General features: G+C 37.4%; 1 protein-coding gene across 1 annotated transcript in view; it reads right to left on the bottom strand.

Moving 5' to 3' along the window:
- The window catches only part of TMCO3 (transmembrane and coiled-coil domains 3), a 32916-nt gene that overhangs the window by 9478 nt on the left and 368 nt on the right, over positions 1–23070 (bottom strand). The window contains exons 2-10 of the mRNA XM_066545285.1: positions 20249–20791; positions 15548–15727; positions 13755–13946; positions 12837–12965; positions 9792–9884; positions 8510–8696; positions 7450–7567; positions 6661–6856; positions 373–523 (exon numbers count right to left, since the gene is read on the bottom strand). Of these exons, the coding sequence (XP_066401382.1) occupies positions 373–523; positions 6661–6856; positions 7450–7567; positions 8510–8696; positions 9792–9884; positions 12837–12965; positions 13755–13946; positions 15548–15727; positions 20249–20695 (1693 nt within the window). The 5' untranslated portion in view covers positions 20696–20791. The remainder of the gene's footprint in view (positions 1–372; positions 524–6660; positions 6857–7449; positions 7568–8509; positions 8697–9791; positions 9885–12836; positions 12966–13754; positions 13947–15547; positions 15728–20248; positions 20792–23070) is intronic.

Consider the following 23070-nt stretch of genomic DNA (forward strand, 5'->3'; position numbering starts at 1 on the left):
AATCAACAACCAAACCAAGGCCTTTTTATCTTAATATATTTAGTTACATGTTTTAAATAGGGTGATTTCAGAATTAATATTGAAAAACTGACACTAAACCAAGACTTAGAAGTACAACATTGAAATGGCTTCTGAAACTGAATGTTACATTTAGAAGTAGTAGCAAAGGCAAACCAATGTTGTGATCAATTAACAGTATTGTAATAAAATAAAATATATCTCCTCCCCTCACATTACAGACACCATTTTTTTCTCCTCACCCACATTTTAAGCAATGTTTTTATATATTATATATATTGTATATAGATTTAACATTATTTAGTATTACATATAAGTATCAAATATTTTAAAGTAAGATTTCTTGGAAGTTACCTATAGATGCAAAGAAAATGATGGCAAGAAAGTCACGTATTGGTTCAATACAGCACATAATCTCCTCAGTAACCATGTGACCCTGAGAAGAGATCAGAGCTCCAGCTAAGAAGCATCCCAGCTCCATTGAAACATCCAACAGCTCTGTGATCTGTTAAGGAATAAAAGAGAATCTACTGCTGAGTGACTTTATATACCATTTCACAGTGAAACTATAAAACTTTACATTATACCAAATGCAGGAAATTACTATGTCTTTATGCAAGTTCAACAACAAACAGAATTCAGTGTATGTATTTCAATGTTCTGCAGTATTGTATTTATACTGAAGACTCACAAATCTAGTTTCTCCCTTTATGTTACCTTTTTTCCCACAAAAACAAAAATAAATTTCTTAATCTACATTGCAATGCTTTGTGTGACCCTTATAGACAGCATTTGATTTCACAAGTCAGAGAGAGCCTGTGACAGCTTTGGAGTCAGGATTACATAATACATTGAGGCTGTGAAATAAAGCAGTAAGAACAAGGTATTTTCCAGCTGTCAAACAAGGGAAAAAAAGAAAATCCAAGCTTATATTTGGGAGAAGAGTCTCAATCTAGCAGAAGTCCCTGGCATAAATTACATTTTATTATTGTAAATTTGATTCAAATGTGCCTGTATTTACCGAATAAGGATTCATGTAAGTGTAAAAAAGTAAACTGCTGAAATGAAGCAAAATGACTACTTGAAAGAACTCAGACTGCTCCATTCTTCTTTAATATTTTAATGCAGTACTAGAAGAAGAGATGAAACATGTAAAGAGACTAAACAAAACACAAAACAACTGCTTAAGGCAATGCTTGGAACACAAAAAAAAAGCAAACTGCACCTCTAATGTATGATATGGTACAAAGTATATTTTAAAATAATTACTTCAAAATCACACAGCTGCAGATGGTAATCTTGCTGAGAAAGGACAATGTTACTAATATTAATAGAACATTTAAAACCAATGACTTATTTTTATTCTAATTTAGATTGAGGAAGAATGCACTATAGTACATTTATGGACACCATTCATTGTATCTTGAATGGTGTCCACTCCTCCAATGGAGGAGTGCAAAAGACACAATAAATGAGTCTCCACTCTCTGCATAAGATGGCACCTAAAAATAACCCCAAGACCTTTGTGTACTGAAGTAATAATGTCTGAATGATCATCACATAAGTGCATTTGTGATAACACTCTGTAATTTATTCCAAGATATTTGAGCTGATAAATTGGTTATGTCAACTAATATAATTAGTTGCCGATCATGCAAAGCAAACAAGGTAATGTGATTCTCATTTTAAAACAAAAGGATTTTCAGTGCTTTTTAGAACAATTTGAAATTGTAAGAGGGAAGAAGGCAATATATAAATGAAGGACTTTAAAGTCACCAAGAGATGAATAAAATTAAGGAAACAGTTATGAATAGGAAACATTTAAGTTCTTCTCAATCATACATTAGTTGTTTTAAAAGTCACAGCCTCTTTTGGATGATTAAGATCCAATACAGACTATTCAAATAAAGTTGGAATTATTTTTACTACTCAGCTATAATCTTCCCATACTTAAGTGCTATCAATTGCAACAGAGCTCTACATCAAAACTTTTATAGCTAGTATTTTAAACATTCCTTTGGAGAGGATTAGGTTACCATAAAGGAAGACATGCAGGATATCTTATACCAGAATTGCAAGATACTGCACTGTTGTGAGAATCACTCTTCAAGCAAGGAGCAATTTGAGTGTGAAAGAAACATGTTTGTTCAGAAAGCATCAGACATAACTGGAGCAAACTGCATGTCTAACTAGGAATTTGTTCCCACAGCATAAAAACTGAATTACATTCCTTCGGTTTGTGGCAAGCCAAGTATAAGCTCAAGGGTCTGGTAAAAAAAATAGGCAAGTTTTACTGTTCCTTGTTTAGTCTCTGGGTACTACCCAACTTCAGCTCTACAATATCCATAGGTCACTCTACATACAGAAAAGTATAAAGTCTATCAGAGAGCAAGAAAAGAACCAAAAATTACATCATCTTCTTAACACTCTCTCCCCTCCTCCAATTTGCTCTTCAGATTTTCAGAATCACCTAGGTTGGAAAAGACCTTTGAGATTATCAAGTCCAACCTTTTATATGTAGCTTTGTACAGAAATTCCTTTTACAATTCCCGTCTTGGTCGCCAGCTGTCCCACAGTATTACCTACAAGTGGACACATTTCCTCAGCTAAACTGTAGCATCAGGGTTTATTATATATAATGTATGGGCACATGTGCACACACATACTGGAGAGGACTTGTTTTACTGCCAGGAAGGCATTCACAGCAGAGTTTTTTACATAAGCAAAACCTGGAGAGTATTGAGGATTTAGTATTCCCTCTCTGCTTGCATCCCTTCTAATGTTCAACCTTTACCAACAGGGCTTGAGCCATTACTAACCCCTGGGCTTCGCACTGTCCTTTTCTCAACTCCTATGTCACAGAAAGCTTTTTCAGTCAAAATTACTAGAACAACTCTGTCAATTCACATGTTTTGTTTTTCTCAGCACAACCAAGCTTTGAGTTGTATTCAAGGGTCCCATTTTATTCCAATTCAGAAAGGATTGGTTTGCTTTCACTAGAATAATGGATTTTTATGTTCAAATCTTCCACCACATCAATAAATAAAGAAATAAACATTACTGCTGTAACACGTTCTGGGTGAATCTCAATCATCCGTTCAGCAGTTGTTTTGCTTATATTCTCCAATGATGTCTTTCTTATAGCTACTCTTTAATCATCACAGAAGCTTAATGAATATGGTAAGGCAGTAAAATTAAATAAAATTTTGGTGGAAATAAAGAATTTCAAGCTTTAGTAACTTAGATCTGCTCAAGAGTAAAGAGGTGAATTTTAAGATTGCATTTCAAGAAAGTGAAGCTGTAATGGAAATTGAAACAATTTTAAGTGAACCTTGTAAAAACTCTACCTCAACTGTATTTTATGAAATAATTAACTAAAATATTTGAGATTATAGTTCTTAATCTTCTTTTAATTGATAGAAAGGAGTTCATAATCAGTTTATAAGCCACTGAGAAGTACTTCAGGCAAGCAAAGAACAATATTCCAGTACTAGTAATGATATCCACTAGACACTGCACTCATACATTTTCATATGTAAAGTACTGCAATAACATCACTGTATTTTCTTTTTGGTATATAAAGCAAACTGGCAATTTGCCTCCACTTGCTGCCAGCATCCCAGGTCAACCATCAGGCAGTGAAAGCAAAAGACACTTTTCCCCCACATGTATGCAAAGTCCAATAAACATGTAAATGTAACTGCTCTCCTTCTTGTCAGGTCAGGTTTTATATTTTTCCATTTCCCTTATAACATTCCACAATTTCAGCTTTAAAAAACAATAAAACTGACTACTGTTGTTTCACAGGTTTCCAATACAGCACTTCATTATCAGGACAGTGTTTAAAACAATTTTCCTTGTAATATTTCTATACATATAGAACATGAAAAAGCAACACTCCACTACTGAATGCTTAGGCTGACATTCTTCAGCTCATCCTGGTAAATATCTTGACTTAAAACTACCAGTTTGGCCATTGATCCCCAATGGTCATGTTTAAGTTAGATTTGTTCCTTATGTTGCGATTCAGGAGAACAGTTCACCAATTAAAACAAACAAACAATCAATCAATCTAACTGCTATCTGCATAACTCAAAGCTTGAAAAGAAGTTGCTGAAAGAACAATAATGATCTACTGCACCTTTGTTACTGAAGACAAGGTACATGATTCAAAGATGCACAACTTTGTCTCAGCGTCATCTACGCTATTACAGGATTGGCACTTGACACAATCCCCACCTCCCAGCCCTGATCTGCCTAACTAGTTGAAGGATAAAGGGGAGGGGAAGTTCAATTACTTCTGAGAATACTGGGAACAGAAGGGGTCTATTAAGCTCCAAGTCTTATTAAAATATCTGCAGGTATAACAAGTTGCAATGTTATCTAAGTGACACAAGCTCAGAAATGCTCAAAAGTCACAACCATACTCAAAGCTCCTCAACTGACATGATAATCCTTATATGAAAATTGCTTACTCACACTGCAGTATAGGAACCTCTTCTGTCTCACCTCCCCTCTTTCCTCCCATACACAATTTGCCCTTATCAGCAGGGAAATGGCAATTCTTGTTTAATTAATCATCTGAGATTTTTCAAACACAGGAACAAGCAAAGTAAATGAACTTTATATATAATGAGCATTACATGTGCTGGTGTTACACATTAATCCAAATACTGAATAAGCTTAGCTGGACCCCAGAAACCCAGCCAACACTGAAGCATGTAATAAGTAACTATATGCATGGGGCAGGAACACCTTATCATTCCTAGTCTCTTTTTTGTGTATTGGAAAGAATGTGTCCTGCAAAGTAACACAGAGTGCTAAACAGTAAGTTAAATTATTTTATTTAAAAACGTATCTCAAATTTTCTAAATGGAGCCACAGAGTTGTCTTTGGTTAAGGATGCTAAAATAGGCACTCTCTTATTGCTCCTCTACATATTCAAGAACTTTTTTAGAATTACACCAGTACAGAAAATTCTGTATTTGCAGATTAATTACACAAGCGCCTTCAATATTTAGGCTTGGCCTTCCAAGGAGAAAGATCTTTGCAGAATCCATGAGAGTTCAATTGTTTTCCTACCTGGCACCTGAAAACTTTAATTTAACCTTTCCAAAGATATGCAACACTTTTAGCTTAGATTGCAATCACTCATCCTATCTTTGTATTCCTGACAAAGTACAGCACCTATACAAATTAAGATTGGTTTTGCAGAAGATTTGTTTGTTCACCTATTCAACTCAACAAGCAAACATTTTTTCACTTTCTAATTTTTTTAAGCTTATGTGTTCAAACTATGACTTGTACCATTACTATAATGAATTTATAAATGTCAGTGAATATCAAGCATCTCAACTGGTTCACTGAAGTTACCTGCAGTATCCTTTGTAGCATTACCTTTGATGAATTATTTATCAACTTTCAAAGGAAAGAATTTTGAAAATGCTGAAGAAGCCTTCTGGATTTACAATATAAATCCAACAAACTCAAACATATTCCCCCTCAACACACTTGTGTATGCACATGTACTGTGTAAAGTCACATATACAAACTCCTTGTGTATTTGAAATGCAATTTGCATATAAGAAGCCCAATTCTATGAACGCCATGGTTTTAATAAAAGTAAAATTGCTGCTAGATACCATAATATTTTACACAACTTCAGTGGCTTCTTTGCCATTTTTTATTAAAGTTGTTCTACAAGTGTAATGTTTTCTTGTTAAAAAGTAAAAAGGTGAAACTAGTTTTGCTTCTTCTCTTACTAGAGGACACATTTGAAATATGAATAGCTGTTTAGAGCAATGAAATTTTTAACTTATACTGCAGAAGTCACTAACTAAAGCAATGGTCTCACTAACTTCTTTTTAATCTTCTTCCTAAGGTCAGGTTTTCCTGTTGGACTGTAGTAACTAAGTTAACACCCCTAGAAAACAGGCACAGGAACTTTTTGGCTTAATTATTCTCAGGGGATGTAACAATCTGCACATTCAGGATAATGGAGTGTCAAACCCATTACATTATCAAGCAACTGTCACATTCTGCTCTCCAGCAGTATAGCTTTTCAGAAGGCTGAAACATGAGATTGAGACAAAAAAGGAGAATTCAGGGGAAAATTAACTACACCCAATAGTGTTAATCAAAATTCATAAACCTTAAGGAATTCTCTACTTTCTTAATTTCATCCCAAAATGTGCTTCTCACACAAAAAGATTTTACAGTAACAACGATGTTGAGAATTTGCTATTGAGAAGAAATTTGTGAGCATATGTCACAAATGTCATTATCAGTATCTCAAAACCCATCCTGAATGATTTTCAAATGCATGAAGTAGCCTACAGTTAAAACTCAGATCACGATTCCTAAACTGGCTGTATTAAAAGCCAGTTTAGGAATCATGATCTGATTTATCACGATCTAAACAGCAGAATTTCAGCTGATTCACATTCAAATTGGATCTCCTCTTACTCATCTGTGCTATAATGCAGGAATCATCAACATTTGGGGGTTGTTTTAAAACAATTTAAAACCAGACAATTACAGAGGCACATGTATATGCAATAACACTAAGCGTGATGGCTTTTGTGGCACTGATGAAGTAAACTATCCCATGTATAAAAATGTTTTATCAATTCAAAAGATTACCGTTAACATAAGGAAGGTGAATGCAGTTATCCCTAGAATGAGGATTTCTTTATTCCCTTTGCTTTCTGTGTGCAACTTGCGGTAATACGGTCCTATGAGATAAGTCTTTATAACAAGACACAGAAGAAAAACAGCAGCCAGAGAAAACAGAATTTGGCCAATCAGGATCAGTATTCTCAGAATTTCCTTGAAAATGCTGGAAGAGAAGAACAAACAAAAAGTTTCTTTCAAGCGCTTTCATACTTCCCAACCAGTTCCCCGTAAATGAAAATACCTAATTCCATAAATGCTCAAATAAGGAAGGTATTTAGATACATTAGTAAACAAGAATAAGACTAAATCTGTAGAGTGCCCAGAAACCTCTTTTACAGTCTAGAATTTACTTCCATGTTGACTCAGAAAGATTTTCATTTACTAATCTCCAAGGTAAGCCATTAGGCACAATAATACTATCACTAAGTCCTTGACAAAAGCATGCCCTGCAGGAATAAAGTAAGCGAAGAAATTAACTTGTTTTTTTACAGTAACAAACTTTTCACTCAAAATTTTAATTACCACACAAGATTAAAGCAGCTATAGCAAAGAGATTATTTTCATACAACTACTTTCATATGACAACTACAGGTTTCTACTTCATGACAAGCAGGAACAGTAAAGGAAATCTCACTGAACAGAATGCCTATTTTCCATGGAACTGACATTAACTGCAGTGCTTTCACACTCCTATTGGCAATCTACATACTAATTGCAAGGGGTAGAGGGAAGATCCATACAATGATTTTTTTTTACCTGGAATATGTGCTCACTCCTGCTTGAATAAGTGTAGGCATGACAGCTATAAATAAACCAAGCTGCACATCCTGCATCACCAACATGCCAAGCAGTACGCTGCTGTAGTCAATATCCCCTGTACACCAGTAAAATGGTCATGAAAACAGTCATCAGAAACTATGAATGCTTGCAAACACTCAAATTTTGAAAAGGCTTAATCAAATGGAAGCCAAATATAGCTCTTAATGGGCTGAAGGTCATTCAAAGCAGTTTACGAACTTTTTTCCCCATTAGTAGGTAAATTAAAATGTATCTATAAAGACATATTAAAATGCAAACAAAATATTAATATGAAATTTCTGTTACACAATAAAAACAGACTTTGCTTAGCAGTTAAGCACTAGTTACACATTGAGTGAAATTCCTCTACTGAGAGTTTACAGGCGTTATTCTGAAGACACATTCGAGCCAGCATGTGTAAAATATACACCTTGAATTCTGGCATCAGAATGAATATTCTAGAGGGTGAGGAGTACTTTAACACAATTTGCATGAGGGAGATTTAAGTGAAAGAAAGCACGATGTCAAAACTTTCAAAAGGAAACATTTAGAAGTATTTAAGAAGCTAGAAATATGACCCTTGAAGGTCCTTATTTGAAGAGCTGTTAGCTATGAAAGACAATCAGAACTGGTTTCTGTTTCCTGAAGAAGGATGTGAATTTTTTAAATTAACCTTTCTGCCTTGATGACAGGTAGCAGTGGGCTAATCTGGTAACCTCTTAAAAAGTTCAAGGACTTCAGACACTCAGTAAAGTCAGTTCTCAATGGAGAGCACTACAATGGCTGTACTATGCTGTCTTTGCCCAAAGAGGACTGGCTACGTACAAATCAAGTACACTTCCTAGCAAGAATACACACAACACTGGCCAGTGTTAAATAAGGATGATTGTTTGTAAACCAGGCTTAAGAGTGGGTTTTGGTTTTGTTTTTTAGCTAGCTTATCTTGTAATATTACAAAGTCAACTTCTTTCAAATTTTATTAGATACTACAGTCGTCCATATTTAAAGTCATATTTACCTTCTTTATCTCCTCGAACACTACCTGCAAGAAATCTGGACACCAGCGGTGTGCTTGACAAAGACAAACAAGTGGAAATGAAAACGCTCTGTGTTGGTCTAATTTGGAGCAAATGCCCCCACAGTAAACCAAAGGCAATCATCAGTACTGTCATGTAGCAGGGTCCTTGCAAAGATATTTTCCATACCTTGGGAACAAAACAAGATGACACTTTTCTCACTGCTAAGTTTCAATGTTTTTTATTGCAAATAAGCAGTTAAAGATGCTTGATTTGGGGCTGTAGTACAGCACAGAGTAATGGATCGTCACACTCTATCACCTAAAACACCCAACTTACTACACTGAGTAGATATTGCACCCCAAAAGACTCCCTGCCAGAAACCAGGTGAATTTCCCAAAGCTGAAGGAGAAACTAAGGGCCTATTGGTCCTGAAATACATACAATACACCAATACCAATACCAGTAACCCACCTCAAACTAGTGCAGAAGCAAATCTGTAGCAACAATTTACCTATTATGGTTTAGGAACCCTTGAATTACTTATTGTTATCTTGGACTTTAGATGGACTAGAAACAGCAGATTAAGCTAAAGGGTCATAAATTGTAACATATTTAAATTAAAGCTTTTCTAGTATCAAACTCACAACCATCAGTTTAGGAATAGATCACACAGTGCAATTCTTTACATATATACAGTCTTCACATATTTGTAGCCATGCTTTCCACTCTTAAAATTCTAGCTGGTTTATAACTTTTTAAATTAAGACCAAAAGAAACTAGTAGTTTTTGCTGATTTCTGGTGGCCACATAATTTAATATTCCAGATTGTGTCAACATACTTGCTTAATCAGTTTATTAGCCAGCAGAATATGTATTATCAATTCAGTATGGAGTACTTAAACTTTCAGATTTTTCTTATAACAGGAATGGCAAACATCACTGACACTCCGTAACAGCAACTGCACATTACTGCATGTTAAAATAAAGCAGAGATGGACTGTCAAACTGTGAGAGATTTTTCTAGAAATCAAACTGTTTTACTAAAATAGGGAGTAAATGTAATTTTTTTTGAGACACTGAATAAATAATGCATTCTGGTCTTTCCAAAGTGCAGAAGCAAATGTCACATTTGTCTTTTCAAAAACGTACAAAGCTACGGCAGTGTATCGTAGGGACTGTATAAAAATCTAAAATATAACTGAAATCTGCAGTTTCAGTAATTAGCAATTAAATCCCAGGGATATTATAAAAATCCCCAGCAGGGATAGTATAAAAAAATACCTTTCTTAATCTTTCAGGAGAAAATTCCAGACCAACTAGAAAGAGAGTGAAGAATACACCAAACTCTCCTAATGTCTCCACCTGTACAATAGACTTAGGAAAGAAAAAAGAAATCAGTGCACAGCAGTCAACTTAAAATACAAAATTAGAAATACACTACAAAACAAATTGATTCTCATTACATTTTCACAGGTAGTTCAGTAGCTGTTCATATGACATCAGAAATTCCCAGAGCACCTTTGGAGTGCAATTATTTTTCCCATTACTAGGCAGTAACTTGGTGGGAGAGTGCTGGCCACCCCATGTGCACATGTGCATTGATCTTGGGAAGTGCTGAGGAATACATCTGATCCAGGTGGCTTGGCTGGCAAGCTGCAGACTGAGATGGAGACTGAACTCTGAGTAGGAGCCTGCAACAAGTGTCAGTGAACTACAGTCCAGTAAGTTATCTTTGGGATAACCAAGGGCATGAATGAAGAAGGCAGAGAGCCTTGTGAATGGTCAGACTGGAAAGTTTCCTTAACAGTAAGTTTTCTTGCTGATTGAAAAAAAATAGGCTATGTTTTATGCATGTACTATTAAATCTCCAAGGCTTGCATTCCACAAGTCACTTCTTGCTAGTTATTTTATTGGTCTATTGGTATAATCTTTCTGCTAGACTGTGGCTGCTGTGGTCCTCCATCCTACAGGCTCCACACATCCATCTCAGACCAGCACAATTACCAACCAGCCTTTGTGCTACAGAGAGAAGGATCCAACAGCAAGAAAAATGGTGGTCTTCCTCATCACAACAGAAAAATGGGGATATTTCTGGCTGGCAACTGGTGTGTACCCTCAGGGTTCTCAGGCCAGTTCTGTTCAATAGATACAGACATGTATCAATGATCAGAAGGGAGGAGGTGAACACACCACTCACAAGTTTGCTGCTGATAACAGACTGAGAAGTGCTGTTCACTCTTTTGAGAGACAAGATGCCTGGCAGAGGGATGTAAATACACTGGAGCATTAGGCAATGATTAATGGGAGGAAATTATTTAACAAATAAATTCAAAATGCTGGATTCTGATCCCTCTGGGATGGGGTAATGCCAGGCACAAGTATGGATGAGGAGAGGAGTGGCTGAAGAGCAGCCCTGCAGAGAGGGATCTGGGGGTGCTGGTGAACAGCAGGGTCAGTGTGAGACACCAGAGGGCAAACCCCATCCTGGGGTGCATCAAACAGAGCATCACCAGTCACTCAAAATTATCCTGCTGTATTCAGTGTTGGTGTGGCCTCACCTGGAGCACTCTGTGCAATTCTGGGCCCTACCATGGAAGGAGGATGTGAAGGCCCTTGAATGCATTCAGAAGAGGACAAAGCTGGTGGAAGGCTGGAAGGAATGTCCTGTGGGGAACATCTAAGGACTCTGCGTTTGTCTAGCTTGGAGAAAAGCAGGGTGAGGGGCAACTTCATCATTCTCTACAGCTTCCTGAGGAGTGGAACTGGACAGGGAGGTACTGAGCTCTTTTCACTGGTATGCACTGACAGGATGAGTGGAAATGGTTCTGAGCTGCCCCAGGAGAGGTTCAGACTGGATACTAGGAAGCATTTCTTTTCTGAGAGGGTGGTGAAACCCTGGAACACGCTTCCTAAAGAGCTGATTGATGCCCCAAGCTTGTCAGTGTTTAAGAGGCATTTGGGCAATGCCCTTAATAATATGCTTTAACTTCTGGTCAGCCCTGAAGTGTTCAGGCAGTTGACTGGAATAGTCTATTGTATTTTAAAATCCTAGTATTTCTTTTATATGTATTTATGGGCCAGAGTAGAAGAAAACAAGGTTTATCATCAATTACAGAAGTGAGGATGGAAACCAGCTTTTCTGCCAGATTAGAATCTGCCTGCCTTCTCAGCTTCTCAGGCATTCAACTTTTTTAGGAAATGGAGAAGAGACCAAACACAAGAGACCCAGTCAACAAGAGTATTATCCAGGTGAATAATGTATAATCACAGCTTCACAAGAAAAAGGCAAGTCACTTAAACTGTCCTTAAGAAACTTCTTTCATATCTGTTCTGACCACATAATCTTCTTCAATGTAAGTATCCTGAAAATTTGTTGTTGGGTTTCTTTCTCATGCCAAGCTTACAGACTTGTTTCTCAGTCTAAGTGATCAAACTTTCCAGACATTTTCAACCCAGAAATTATGTACAGCACAGAGGTTGAGATTATTTTATCTCTTCCAATACAAGATCAACTAAATCCTACAATTTCTACTAATCCCTGCTTTTGAGCTCAACAATCATTCTCAACAGAAGCCCATGTAGGGAGCAGATGTTGCAAAGACGGTAAGTTCCAAGTGGTTTCATGGATATCAATGCAACAGACACATGCAACTTAAGCAGGCATTACTGTGCAGCCCTAGCATGTGTTGTGTTTTGCCTGCTGGCTAAACAATCTGTTAATGCACACCAGAGCACTTAATGAAAACATGCCCAGCCAGCCCCAGCTCACAGTTCCACAGGAGCCACTAATCAGGGTACTCATGATGGAGCTAAAAAGGTTCAAAAGACCTCAGGAATGTGGGCAGAGTACTGGGACAGGAACAGGGGGACCAGGGTGGATGGAAACACTACAGAGGTGCAAAATAACTCTCTAGAAAGCCAAGCTATGTTCCTTGGGGAATTATTTGTTTTAAATGCTTCCTCCATTGTCAACACTGACTTTTTGCAAGTTTCTGTATATTTTATGTCATTTAAATAATTTGGCTCTCAATTGTGATGCGTTATCATTAAAATTAAAAAGAAAGAAAAAAAACACCTGACATAAAACTTCCACAACACACAACCTTCAGTTTTCACTTTCAACAATTGTCATAATTTTATAGGAGAAAAAAAGATTGAAAACAAAATTATTCAAAGACATAAAATTTGAAGCTCTCCTCTTGAAGGTTCAGGTTTGGGAATATTTTTTTTTTATTACATTTGAGGCTGGCAATACCATATCCTTTTAAAACGACTTTTAAAGATTTCAATGAATTTAATCAGTCAAGAATTAACTTGCACACTTACCTTGATACTATTTAGTCCTGAGGGTCCTAAGAGTACTCCACAGATGATATATCCAAACATGGTTGGCAATCCTATTGTTGTGCACAGCCAGCCACACGGCAAAGACAACATTCCTATTGTCACAATATCCTAAATAGGTTAAGATTTACAAAGGCATTAGTATAAAGGACACATAAATTTGGGATGAAATTGAAGACTATTAGCTTTCAAAAGACAAATAGCACTGTAAAATTAAATGCAGACTACTTTGTGTGAAAAGAAAACAAAACTTCTGTAAATTAACATCAGTGCTGCTGCAGGGGTAAGCACAGAAGTTTTTCAGGTGAAGCAGATGAGGTACCGACCTTAAGTAACTGGGGACTTTAAATGAACTTATAAATATTTTAAATATATTATAGAAAGTAGGCAATTTCCTGGGTGGAATGACACCTTGCATTAAAACATGGTGAAACAGAACTGTTTTGGGTTTTATAATTGAAACAAAAATCCCAATCCAGTTACTCTACATAAAGCACAAATACAATCAAACCTCTACCATGTGTATGTATTTTTCAGTATCCCTTTTTTCATCACAAGGCACAACCAGATAAATTCTTTTTACTGACAACATGCAAGTGGCTTATTAAGCATGGCAGTAACTTTAACACTTTGTAGTCTGACAGAAGGGACAGTGCCCCAAAGGTGCAACAAGAGAAGAAGAAATAAAAACAGAGAGTGGCATCATGATCAGTCTTGTGAAGACAAACCTAAGAGTAGGGAAGACATGGCTGGATCACCATAGGTGGGGGAGTCGTGAATACTGGGGTAACTTCAGACAGACAAATGCTGAAACTATACTCACTCCAACCTAGTACTGACATGCCAACTTATGGGACTAAATCCAAAAGTGAATGACAAGAATGTCTCTAAAATTATTACCTTTATGAAATGATGATCAGCACGAGGAATGGTTGAGTCTCTGGGTTTAGTAAGGATATACTGATTGTTCTGAGAATCAATAAGCATACTAAGTCCTAAGTCATCTTCTACTTCTCTTTTTGAAGCATTTCTTTTGGAGTTGGCTTCATCTTCTTCCACCCTTAAAACAGCTTCAAAGTTTACACCTCTTACCTTTTTAAAAAAGAAAAAAAAAATCAAACAAACAAAAAAAAGGGGAGTCAATTAAGCATATCATAATAACAGAAGGACTATTAGCTGTGCTTGAAGTTTGTAGAGAACTTGTTGACACCAACTAAAAATACTGCTGGTTTCTTCTCTAAAAATCTTTCAATCTCTTTATCAAAACTCGATGTCTTTAAAAGTAACATTTTCTTACCTTGAACAAAATCAATTGGAGATTACTAAGTGATATTCAGTTCACAAAAATCTGAACTAAAGCCTGCATTCCAAGTTAAGAAAAGGTCACTATCCTGTAAATTTGAAGGAGATATTATAAGAACTGTTTCTGCCTAGCTATTTTCAGGATTTTATTTCTCAGAACAGCAATTCTTGAACACAGGCTGTAGTGCAGATTTTTTTTTTCATTTTTACCTGCTAAACTTCACTATTTGGCTATATTTTAATAGAAGCTTGTGTCTTTATCAGAATATTGATTACTATACTAAAGCTTCCCTATTCTAAAATTCCGCTGTTTTAGTTTATAAAAACGTTCCTTGCAATGATGGAGAAGCGCATAGACCTCAAGGCAGCATTTCGCGGTTCCTTTCAGGGATGGAGCCACAAGCAGAAGAGCAGGGAGAGTTCCCGGTGCGGCAGGAGAGTCCCCGCTCCGCTCCGACGGGGCCGTTCCCCCCTGGCCGGACAGCAGAGGGCGCTCGCCGGCCCGGCCCGGCCCCGCCAGGTGCGGCTCCCCCGGGCACAGCCGCTCGATCCGCGGCACGCCAAGTCAAAAAGCTGCTTCCACTTCCTCTCGCTTCGAGCTCAGCTACAAAAAAACCGAACAAAACCACACACGGCTTGGCTCTCTGCTACAGAGAAACTGGTTTTGCCTCCTCAGCAGAACTCAAGAGCTATGCTCACCTCGGGAGTCAACCTGGAAGTCAACAAAAACTTCCCAAGAGCAGAAACCAAATGAACTATAACCCATGTTTATGTAAACAGGACCAATTTAGGGAGTCTTTCTAAGGATGGAAAAATGGGACACTAGAATAAAGTGACGTATTCCTGGCTCTAGAGACATATAGCCTTACCTGAAGGATACTGTCCCATCATGCAACACAGAAACAAGGATCAGTGCAGGGAGGCCAAGGTACAAAACGAAGTCAGATGTGAAAGAATGTAACATCACAAACACATTTCAGGGCTTTCCTTTGAAAAATATATCTTTTCCCAGACTGTGAAAACCAACTGCAAGGATTCTTGCTCTGCCATAACTTTCTGAAGAAAATTAAAAAGTGGAGACAAGGCTGAACATGGTAACTCCGTATTCTGCAAGTCCAACCATCACAGTCCCCACCACCACAGAGATGCCACACCTCTCACGGGCTGTATCACTCAGATGTACCACACCTGGACCTGTCAAAGTGGCAGCTGCAGGGAGCACCTTCAAATCAAAACCACAGAAATCACCAGCAAAAAGGAGCAATTACTCCTGTTTCACTAAAATCACTAAAATCCTAACAACTATATAAGACAAGAGAAACACACAGGGCAAACATCAACTATAAATAAATGCACTCCAATGAAATTACTGAGTCTAAAGCATCACTTACAGATTTGTTGTCATCAAAGGCATGCTCTTCTATTTCCTCTTCCAATCTATCAGCTGCCTTCCTGACATCTTCCAGAATTTCATCAAGCATTGACAGGCTTTTGTTTTGGTGCTGCATGTTCTTAAGGGCTTCAACCTGGTGTTTCTCTGCTGCTAGAAGTTCAACATATTCCATTTCTTCCTGTTGAATTTTACAACACAGATAAAGTGTTGGTAGGCCTTTGAGCAGAAAAAACGTTTGACATAAATGTGTGCTTCTTTTGACACAAAACATTTTATCAGTGGAATTGCAAAAGCAATATAAACATCATGAAGATATCTAAAGATTGCTTTTTCTTGTGCCAATTTTCATTGGGTAAGTGGGCAAGAAAACAAAACAACCAAACCAAATATCCACAGATAGCCTTTTCTATTACATTAAACAGCAGACCTGCCCCAAGGTTATGACCCAGAAAATACAAGAAAGGATTTACTTTGAGAAACTCTAGGAAACAATTCAGAGCCAAATAAAGTTTAAAACTTCATGCTTTTGAAGTGAAGCATAATATCCTGAAAGCATAGCTATACTATCTACAACAAACAAACAAATTAGATGTAAAGCACAATGCATCTTAACTTCATAAGCCCTTTTATAAACATAGGAAGAGGTCTGTTTATGGTATTCAAAAATTACAGTAACTGTGGAAACAGGAAGAAAAAAAGAGCTGAAGTAGAGATGAGCAGCCAATCACTCTAGCCAAGCTTCCTGTTCATGTTTCCCAAAAAGCACTTTTCCAATCAGAATTGAAACATGCGACTTTTCACCCTATTTCAGTTTGGGTCTCTTATCAACTTGCAGTGACAACTTCTGAAATTACTAGGTTTCTGAAGTAAAAAGAGAAAATATGCTGATATGGTTTGATATGGTGTGAAAATATTTCAGTAATTTCCCTGATAAAGTTATGATGTTTCAGGTTCAAAAAGATAACTAAAAAGCTTAATTTACTAACAACTGGGTCTAACACCTTTTACATAGTTACCATGACAGTAACCAAACAGAATACTTTGTGTATTGACAGAGAACTTGAGGGTTTTGGGGGAAAAAGTTTCTTTCCTTTACAAGCCTCTATTCTTTTAAAGATTGTTGAAAGAACAGCTATAAGGAAACACACACAAGGACAGGGCTCCCTTCAGTTAGATTCTGGATGCTGAGAATACCTGGATGAGAGAGACCCTTCTTCTGCTCTTTTAAAGAACCAATATTATTAAAAAGGGAAAAAAAAAAAACAAAAAAACAAAAAAAACAACAAACAAACAAAAAAAAAAACAGGCAAAAAAATGCAAGCAATCTATAGGTCTGACTCAATTCCCAGAAAACACAAGTTGCTGTCTCCAGATGCCCTGCCCCTGCCATGCAGTTAGAAATCAGAGAACCTACATCTCCCATAGGTTGTGTGTTTTATCTGCCTCCCCTCCAGAGATATCTTCAATAACCTGAGCTTATTAAATGGTCCTAAACACTATGCTTAAATAACTAGAGTGTCTCCTCCTCCACACATTTGCAGATGGACATTTTTCTCCTTGGAACCCACAAGAACATGCACAAAATTCAGTCAATTCCTTGATGCCAAGAGAAGAATATGTTGAGTACAACCAGTAACTGCAGCTGAACCCTTCTGAAATCCTGACAGTCAGATGAATGCCTCTGGTTGTGATGAAACCACAGTACTGGTGTCTGCTGGTGTTTAGAACTATCATAGTCACACCCTCACGGTGAAAGTTACCCAGAGCCCAAAATAGCTGGAGCTGGGAAGAATGTAACTATTAATGTGTTTGGCCCAATGTCAACAATTATTTCTTAAGCAACACAGAAGTAGGAGACACAGTCATTCTCATACAGCCTCAAGGAAAAACATTTCCTCTCTGTTGCTCTCTGCTAGCAGACATAGCTCAAAAGATGTAAGAAACAACCCACATATGAGCTGCAGATTCTCTGCTAATTTAGCAACAGCTTAGAACACAAGGTGAAATTGATAATGGTTAGATTCTTTCCCCTCAAAATGGGAGAGGTTTTGGGTGCAAGGAGCCCATCTCAGTCCTTTCCGTTGGCCAAGACAAACAGGCTGAACAGAGCTAAAGGCAAACTACATAAAAATAATGTCTAATTTCACAGAAGTTAACTTGCCCCGAATAGCAAGGTAGAAAAGCTTTGAAAAAATAAGAGTTTAGCTGCAAGTTCCTTCAATTAATGAAGATTAAGGTTTTTGTAGTCTATTAAAGTGGCACCTGTTTCCATCAAGAGACAAATGTGATAGCAGTAGACTGGGACAACCACAGGCAATGGTGCCCATTAGAAGTTAATTCAAACAACCTGCTACATGCTAAGCAGAATTGCATCACAGTACAAACACTGTTCTGCAGCTCAGGCTGGGATTGGAGACACTTGATCATGAGGATAACGAGCAACCTCTTAAGCAAAGTAATACAGATAAAGATTGTGTACTTAATATTGTGTACACCTGAAAACATATGAGCAAAATGAAGATTAAGACTTTGGGGCAATGCTGATTCAGAATGCAGAATTGCTGTTGCTCTCTACTGTGTATTCAGAGACAAAAGCACACGCAGAAGAAGTTGCATCTTTGAAATACTTGCAAGTCATTTTTCCTTTTCCACCCATGTCTGATTAGAAGGTATCCAAGAAATTAGAAGCTAATTAAAAAGTAGGTAAGATTTTGTTGCTTTTTCCTTAACTTCCAAACAGGATCCTGGAGCAAAAGAAGGCAGAAACCATCTTCATTGTTTCTTACTTCTCCCTGCCCCACACTGTGAATGATCCCACTACATCTTTTCACAGCAGCAGAACCAGCAAGAAATGTATCAGACATACATACATATCCCAGCACTAATGACTTCCAAGCATTTCTACTCAATAGAAATAAAATAATAAAGGGAAGAGTTCAGCACCCCCTACATTTATTTGTATTTTCCATTCATTCACTGTTTAAAAAATAGATGTTCTATGAGTTTACCAACAAAATAATCATGACAGTAAAATGAAACTGGGACAAAGTTGGACCTACTGTGTCTTATGAACTAAGAACAAGTCCAAAACATATGTATCCCATGCCATTTTTATCTTTTGCTTCTCTTTATACAACAGTTATAAGGTTAGGACCACAAATACTCTGTTTAAATAACCACATGCATGGCATAAGAAGGAAGGTGCAAAAGATTGATCACTCAAGTAAATACAAAAAAAAGCCTGCACAATCCACTTCAGCAAAAGTAAACTTTTGACAGGACACACCTCTAAAACACATAATTGTACACAAAGGCCTCCTTCTAGAAGAAGCACCATTCTCAAGTTCAAGGATAAATAGACTTCATTATTTTAGAGTAACATCACCAGGAATTAGGTAAATGGGAAAGAAGGTTCTGGAATGCCTCACTGCTTCTATTTTGCAAGCTCTGAGAAAGAAAAAAGGTGTAAAACCAAGTAAAGCTCGTGACAATTTCTATGACATTTCTATGCAGCAGAGGCTGCCACTACCATAAAGTATCACTATACAAGTCATATAAAGCAGTTCATTGGCATACATTTAGATCCAAATTATTCCCTATTCAAATTTGTTGTAATTCTGTCTTCATATCCACTGCACAGAAACACTCCACTCTGCCAAGTTTACATCCTAATTTCTACTTCTACCAGCCTATCTTGGCACAATCCACTGGAGACCTTTACTGCACATAATTTCTTTCCAACTTCACCTGTCAAGGTCTGCACATTTCTTAGCACAAAAGCCCTTCAGAGACTCTCACAACTCAAATGCTAAATGCCAATTACATTTTTATTCCTTCTCTTGCTCCCTTGTGCAAGGGCAGCCTCTTCTTTTGGAAGACAGAAAATAAAGAAAATTCTTAATATATTCCTCCAGTGGTTGAGGAGTAGAGAAAGGACAAGAGCAATTGAAATGCCAAATACATTAAATTGCATTTTCTCTCAATAGGAGACTTTCAGTACACAGTCTGAGCACTACCAAATCCAGAAGACAGTGGCAGATTGTGCTCAACCTAATGAGACACGGGAACTCAAACTTTCCATGAAGTGCCTGTGTTCAACTGTTACTCATCTGTGTTTTTTCTTGGCAAAGTTATTTCAGCTGACTCTTTCTTGGAAGCACTGCATTTCAAACCTGCACTTCTTAGGCTAGGAGTGCAATACTGAGTTTAAAAATCTAGTCACCTACTGTTCTGCACGTCCATTTTGCTCATATCTATGCAAACATGGAAATGAAAGGCAGCAAGTAATTTTGTTTCAACTGTGGACTTTGAGCAATTCTCATTTAAAATGGAAAAAAACTTAGTATTTCACCATGGCATTATTTCCACTCAGCTAGTGCCACTGGCTTGTCTAGTGCAACTCTGCTATGTGCACTGATTCACTCTTCTTATTTCTCTCCCTTTAACATTATATTTGCCATAGGTCTTATGATTACACTTAGCTTTGAGATAAAAACTATTAATTGCCAATAAGTTTTAAGCGCTATACCAAAATTACTTGTAAATTTACTAATGAAAACAAATACTTCATTAAACAGTAAACATTGCAAGTTTTATGCAGATACCCTTTTTTATTAAAGCAGACTGAAATTGTGCCATAATAAAGTTAAAATCACAAGTAGAAAATGAACAGTCTAGTAACAAACATGGGGAAACCAACCTTAATTGCAGCTTCTCTCAAGGCCTCCAGTCTCTGTCTACTGCTTTCTTTCATATTTACAACATCTTTGTAGTCACCCTGTAGAGCTCTCTGAAGGCCATGAATTGCCTGAAAGACTGAGTTTTCACTTTCATTTAGCTCCTTTTGGAAAATTTCAAAGGTGTGCACCTGAAAAAGTTTCTCTTCATCAGACAGTCCTGCATCCTTCTCAACTGCTCTTATGGCATTTTTTAGTTTGTTGAGAACAACGTTCTTTTGGCGAAGAAGACCAGAGAGTTTTCTGCAGCTCTCCAGCACCCACTGCTTCCTCTGAGTGATCCCAGCCCCCTTCCCACGGTGCAGCTTTATTGCATGTTTCACTACATCCTCACGTTCTGCAGGGTTGGCTAATGGGCCACAAGGCAGCGAAACCAACGTCCACAGGGAAATAAATCCGGTCGCCTTCATCCTTCGCTTTTTATTCCTCTTGGGAGAAACTGATCATCCACAGCTGCTCAAAGCTTTCTGCTACATGGTTTCTGCATCTCCAGTATGCACAGCAGGCTGCAAGATAGTACCAATCAGTTATCAAACATGGTAACGTTGGGCTGTTAGATCAAAGAAATGTAGAAAATAAATCCAAGACGGCTGCCTGTACCACAAGCTTTGACAGAACACACATAGTCTTCTTCACTCAACGTTTATGAAAACCAAGAAATAGTCCAAGGTTACTGACAGGTTTTTGTTTTCCCCTTGACTATTTCCTAGATAACATCTTGTTTTAAAAGCAGTGACTGGAAAGCTTAGTCACTTCACATGGTACTTATCTGCACTTCTTACATAAAAGAAAAGCCTTTAAAAATATCAGGCCATGATGTCACAGGCTGCATTTCAACACAGCACTAGAACTCATTATTCTTAGCTGCCAGTAAATCTCCTGTCTCTTCTAAAATCTATCCTAAAACATTGTATCATAATCATTTGTTATTTATAAAGTCTCAGAAGCATCAACAAATTCAACTACACACATTCAACAAAACATAAAAATAAAAAACCTAACTGAATCAGATTACATTATAAATCATAATTGTGGAAGAAAGAACAGCAAAACTTCCTGGACTTCTGAATGCTACTAGTTTGGATCAAAAACCTCCTCAACCTGAAAGGCTGCAGGGCCCTGAGGTACTTTACTTCAAAACTTATTAGGGATCTTCAAGATTTTAAAGTAAATTACAAAAACACTAACTCAATTCATTCATAAGCTCATTTCCCAGCAACTACTTGAAAATCTATACTTAAACTGCTGTATTTAATTTTAACACCAAGCAGGATAGAATTTAAAAACTAATTTCTTTCCCTCAGAACCTAGAAGGAACTACTGATATTAATGCACAAAATAACAGTTATATTTTCTTTTAAAAAAATCCAAACAAACATAAAAACCCTCAAAAAACCCCTCACATCACAAAGCTACACATAATATATAAAATTTTGTATTTGGCATTCTAAAAATTCATATCACACACAACATGTTAACAGATCATCAATACAGCAGGTATTTCCCTAAAAATTTAGTTAGTCTTGATCATTGGACCAGCAGCCTTAATCAGGAATCAGCACATGGACACGGGCATCTGGAAGCAGTCTGCTAAGAGAGAATCTTGTTTTCCTACAAGGCAGTAGCAGTCACAGTCCCAAGCCAGCCATCATCAAGACATGGAATGAGCTCTGAGCAACCTGCTCTAGTAGAAGATGTCCCTGTCCATGGCAGAGGGCTTGGCGCCATTGGTCTTTACGGTCCCTTCCAACCCAGGCCATTCTGTGATTCCATGGCAAGGGAAGATGGCAAACACAGTCACGCACTACCTTCATTTGTTAAAAGCCCTCCCATCTCCGTTTCAGAGAGAAATGAGAAAATCTGTCTGTGGGTTGGTTTATTTCTTTTTTCAATGCAAGAAATGCAAGCCAAAGTATTTAGTTACTATTCGCTGACTGTGGGCTAGAGCTAAACCATTTAAAATTAAGAATTGAAAGTGCAATGAAAGTAGCAAAAGCATATCACATCACTATAATCTCAATAAAATAATAAAGTACAAACATTTCAGAACTTCGATAAAGCTGTGGGGCTTACTACTTTTAAGGAATCAGGAAAATAACAATCCTCACCACCTGGCAAAGTTCTGGAGTGAAATTTAAGAAAATATTTCTTCATATATACAAACTAATGCTCTTCCTGTTTAGTAGGCTTGGGACAGAGATTTTGCTAAATATATATAACAAACTATTTATACAAGAAAGAAGGAGAATAAAACACCCAGTGTATATCCAAGGCAAGTAAAAGACTGCATGTCTTATGTGGTACACCAAACCACATAACTAAATTTTGAGCAGAGATTTACACCAGCAAAGTTCACTCCCTGTTGCTCTGTGCAAACTTAGCGCTGTGGTTCACACATGGGGACAATTTTGTTTCTGTGCTTTTTACTTGGCTAGCAAAAACTGGTTAGGGGAGCGACAACTGGGGCAGTGCTCAAAAGCTCGTAAGGGAATAAAGATCTCACGTACCAAAATAAATTATGTGATGCTGAGCACAAAAAACCCAAACCAAGGCAAAAAAACTAACACTCCTCTCCATTCACCACCAGTAAGTATGAAGTCGGAGGGAGAGTCCTTATTTAAGCAGCGTTTGCTTCCTGCTGGATTGCAGCTCATCTTCCCCCTTTTTCCTTCCTGAACACGACACTGTAGCACCAGATTTCATCAAGCTGGTAATACCGGACCCTGTCTCCAGACCCCTCTTGCGGGAACGTCTGTGGGTTCGCCTCCACTGGCCCCTTTCCCAG

The sequence above is a fragment of the Molothrus aeneus genome, chromosome 2 (assembly GCF_037042795.1).
Source record: "Molothrus aeneus isolate 106 chromosome 2, BPBGC_Maene_1.0, whole genome shotgun sequence".
Taxonomy (NCBI): Eukaryota; Metazoa; Chordata; class Aves; order Passeriformes; family Icteridae; genus Molothrus; species Molothrus aeneus.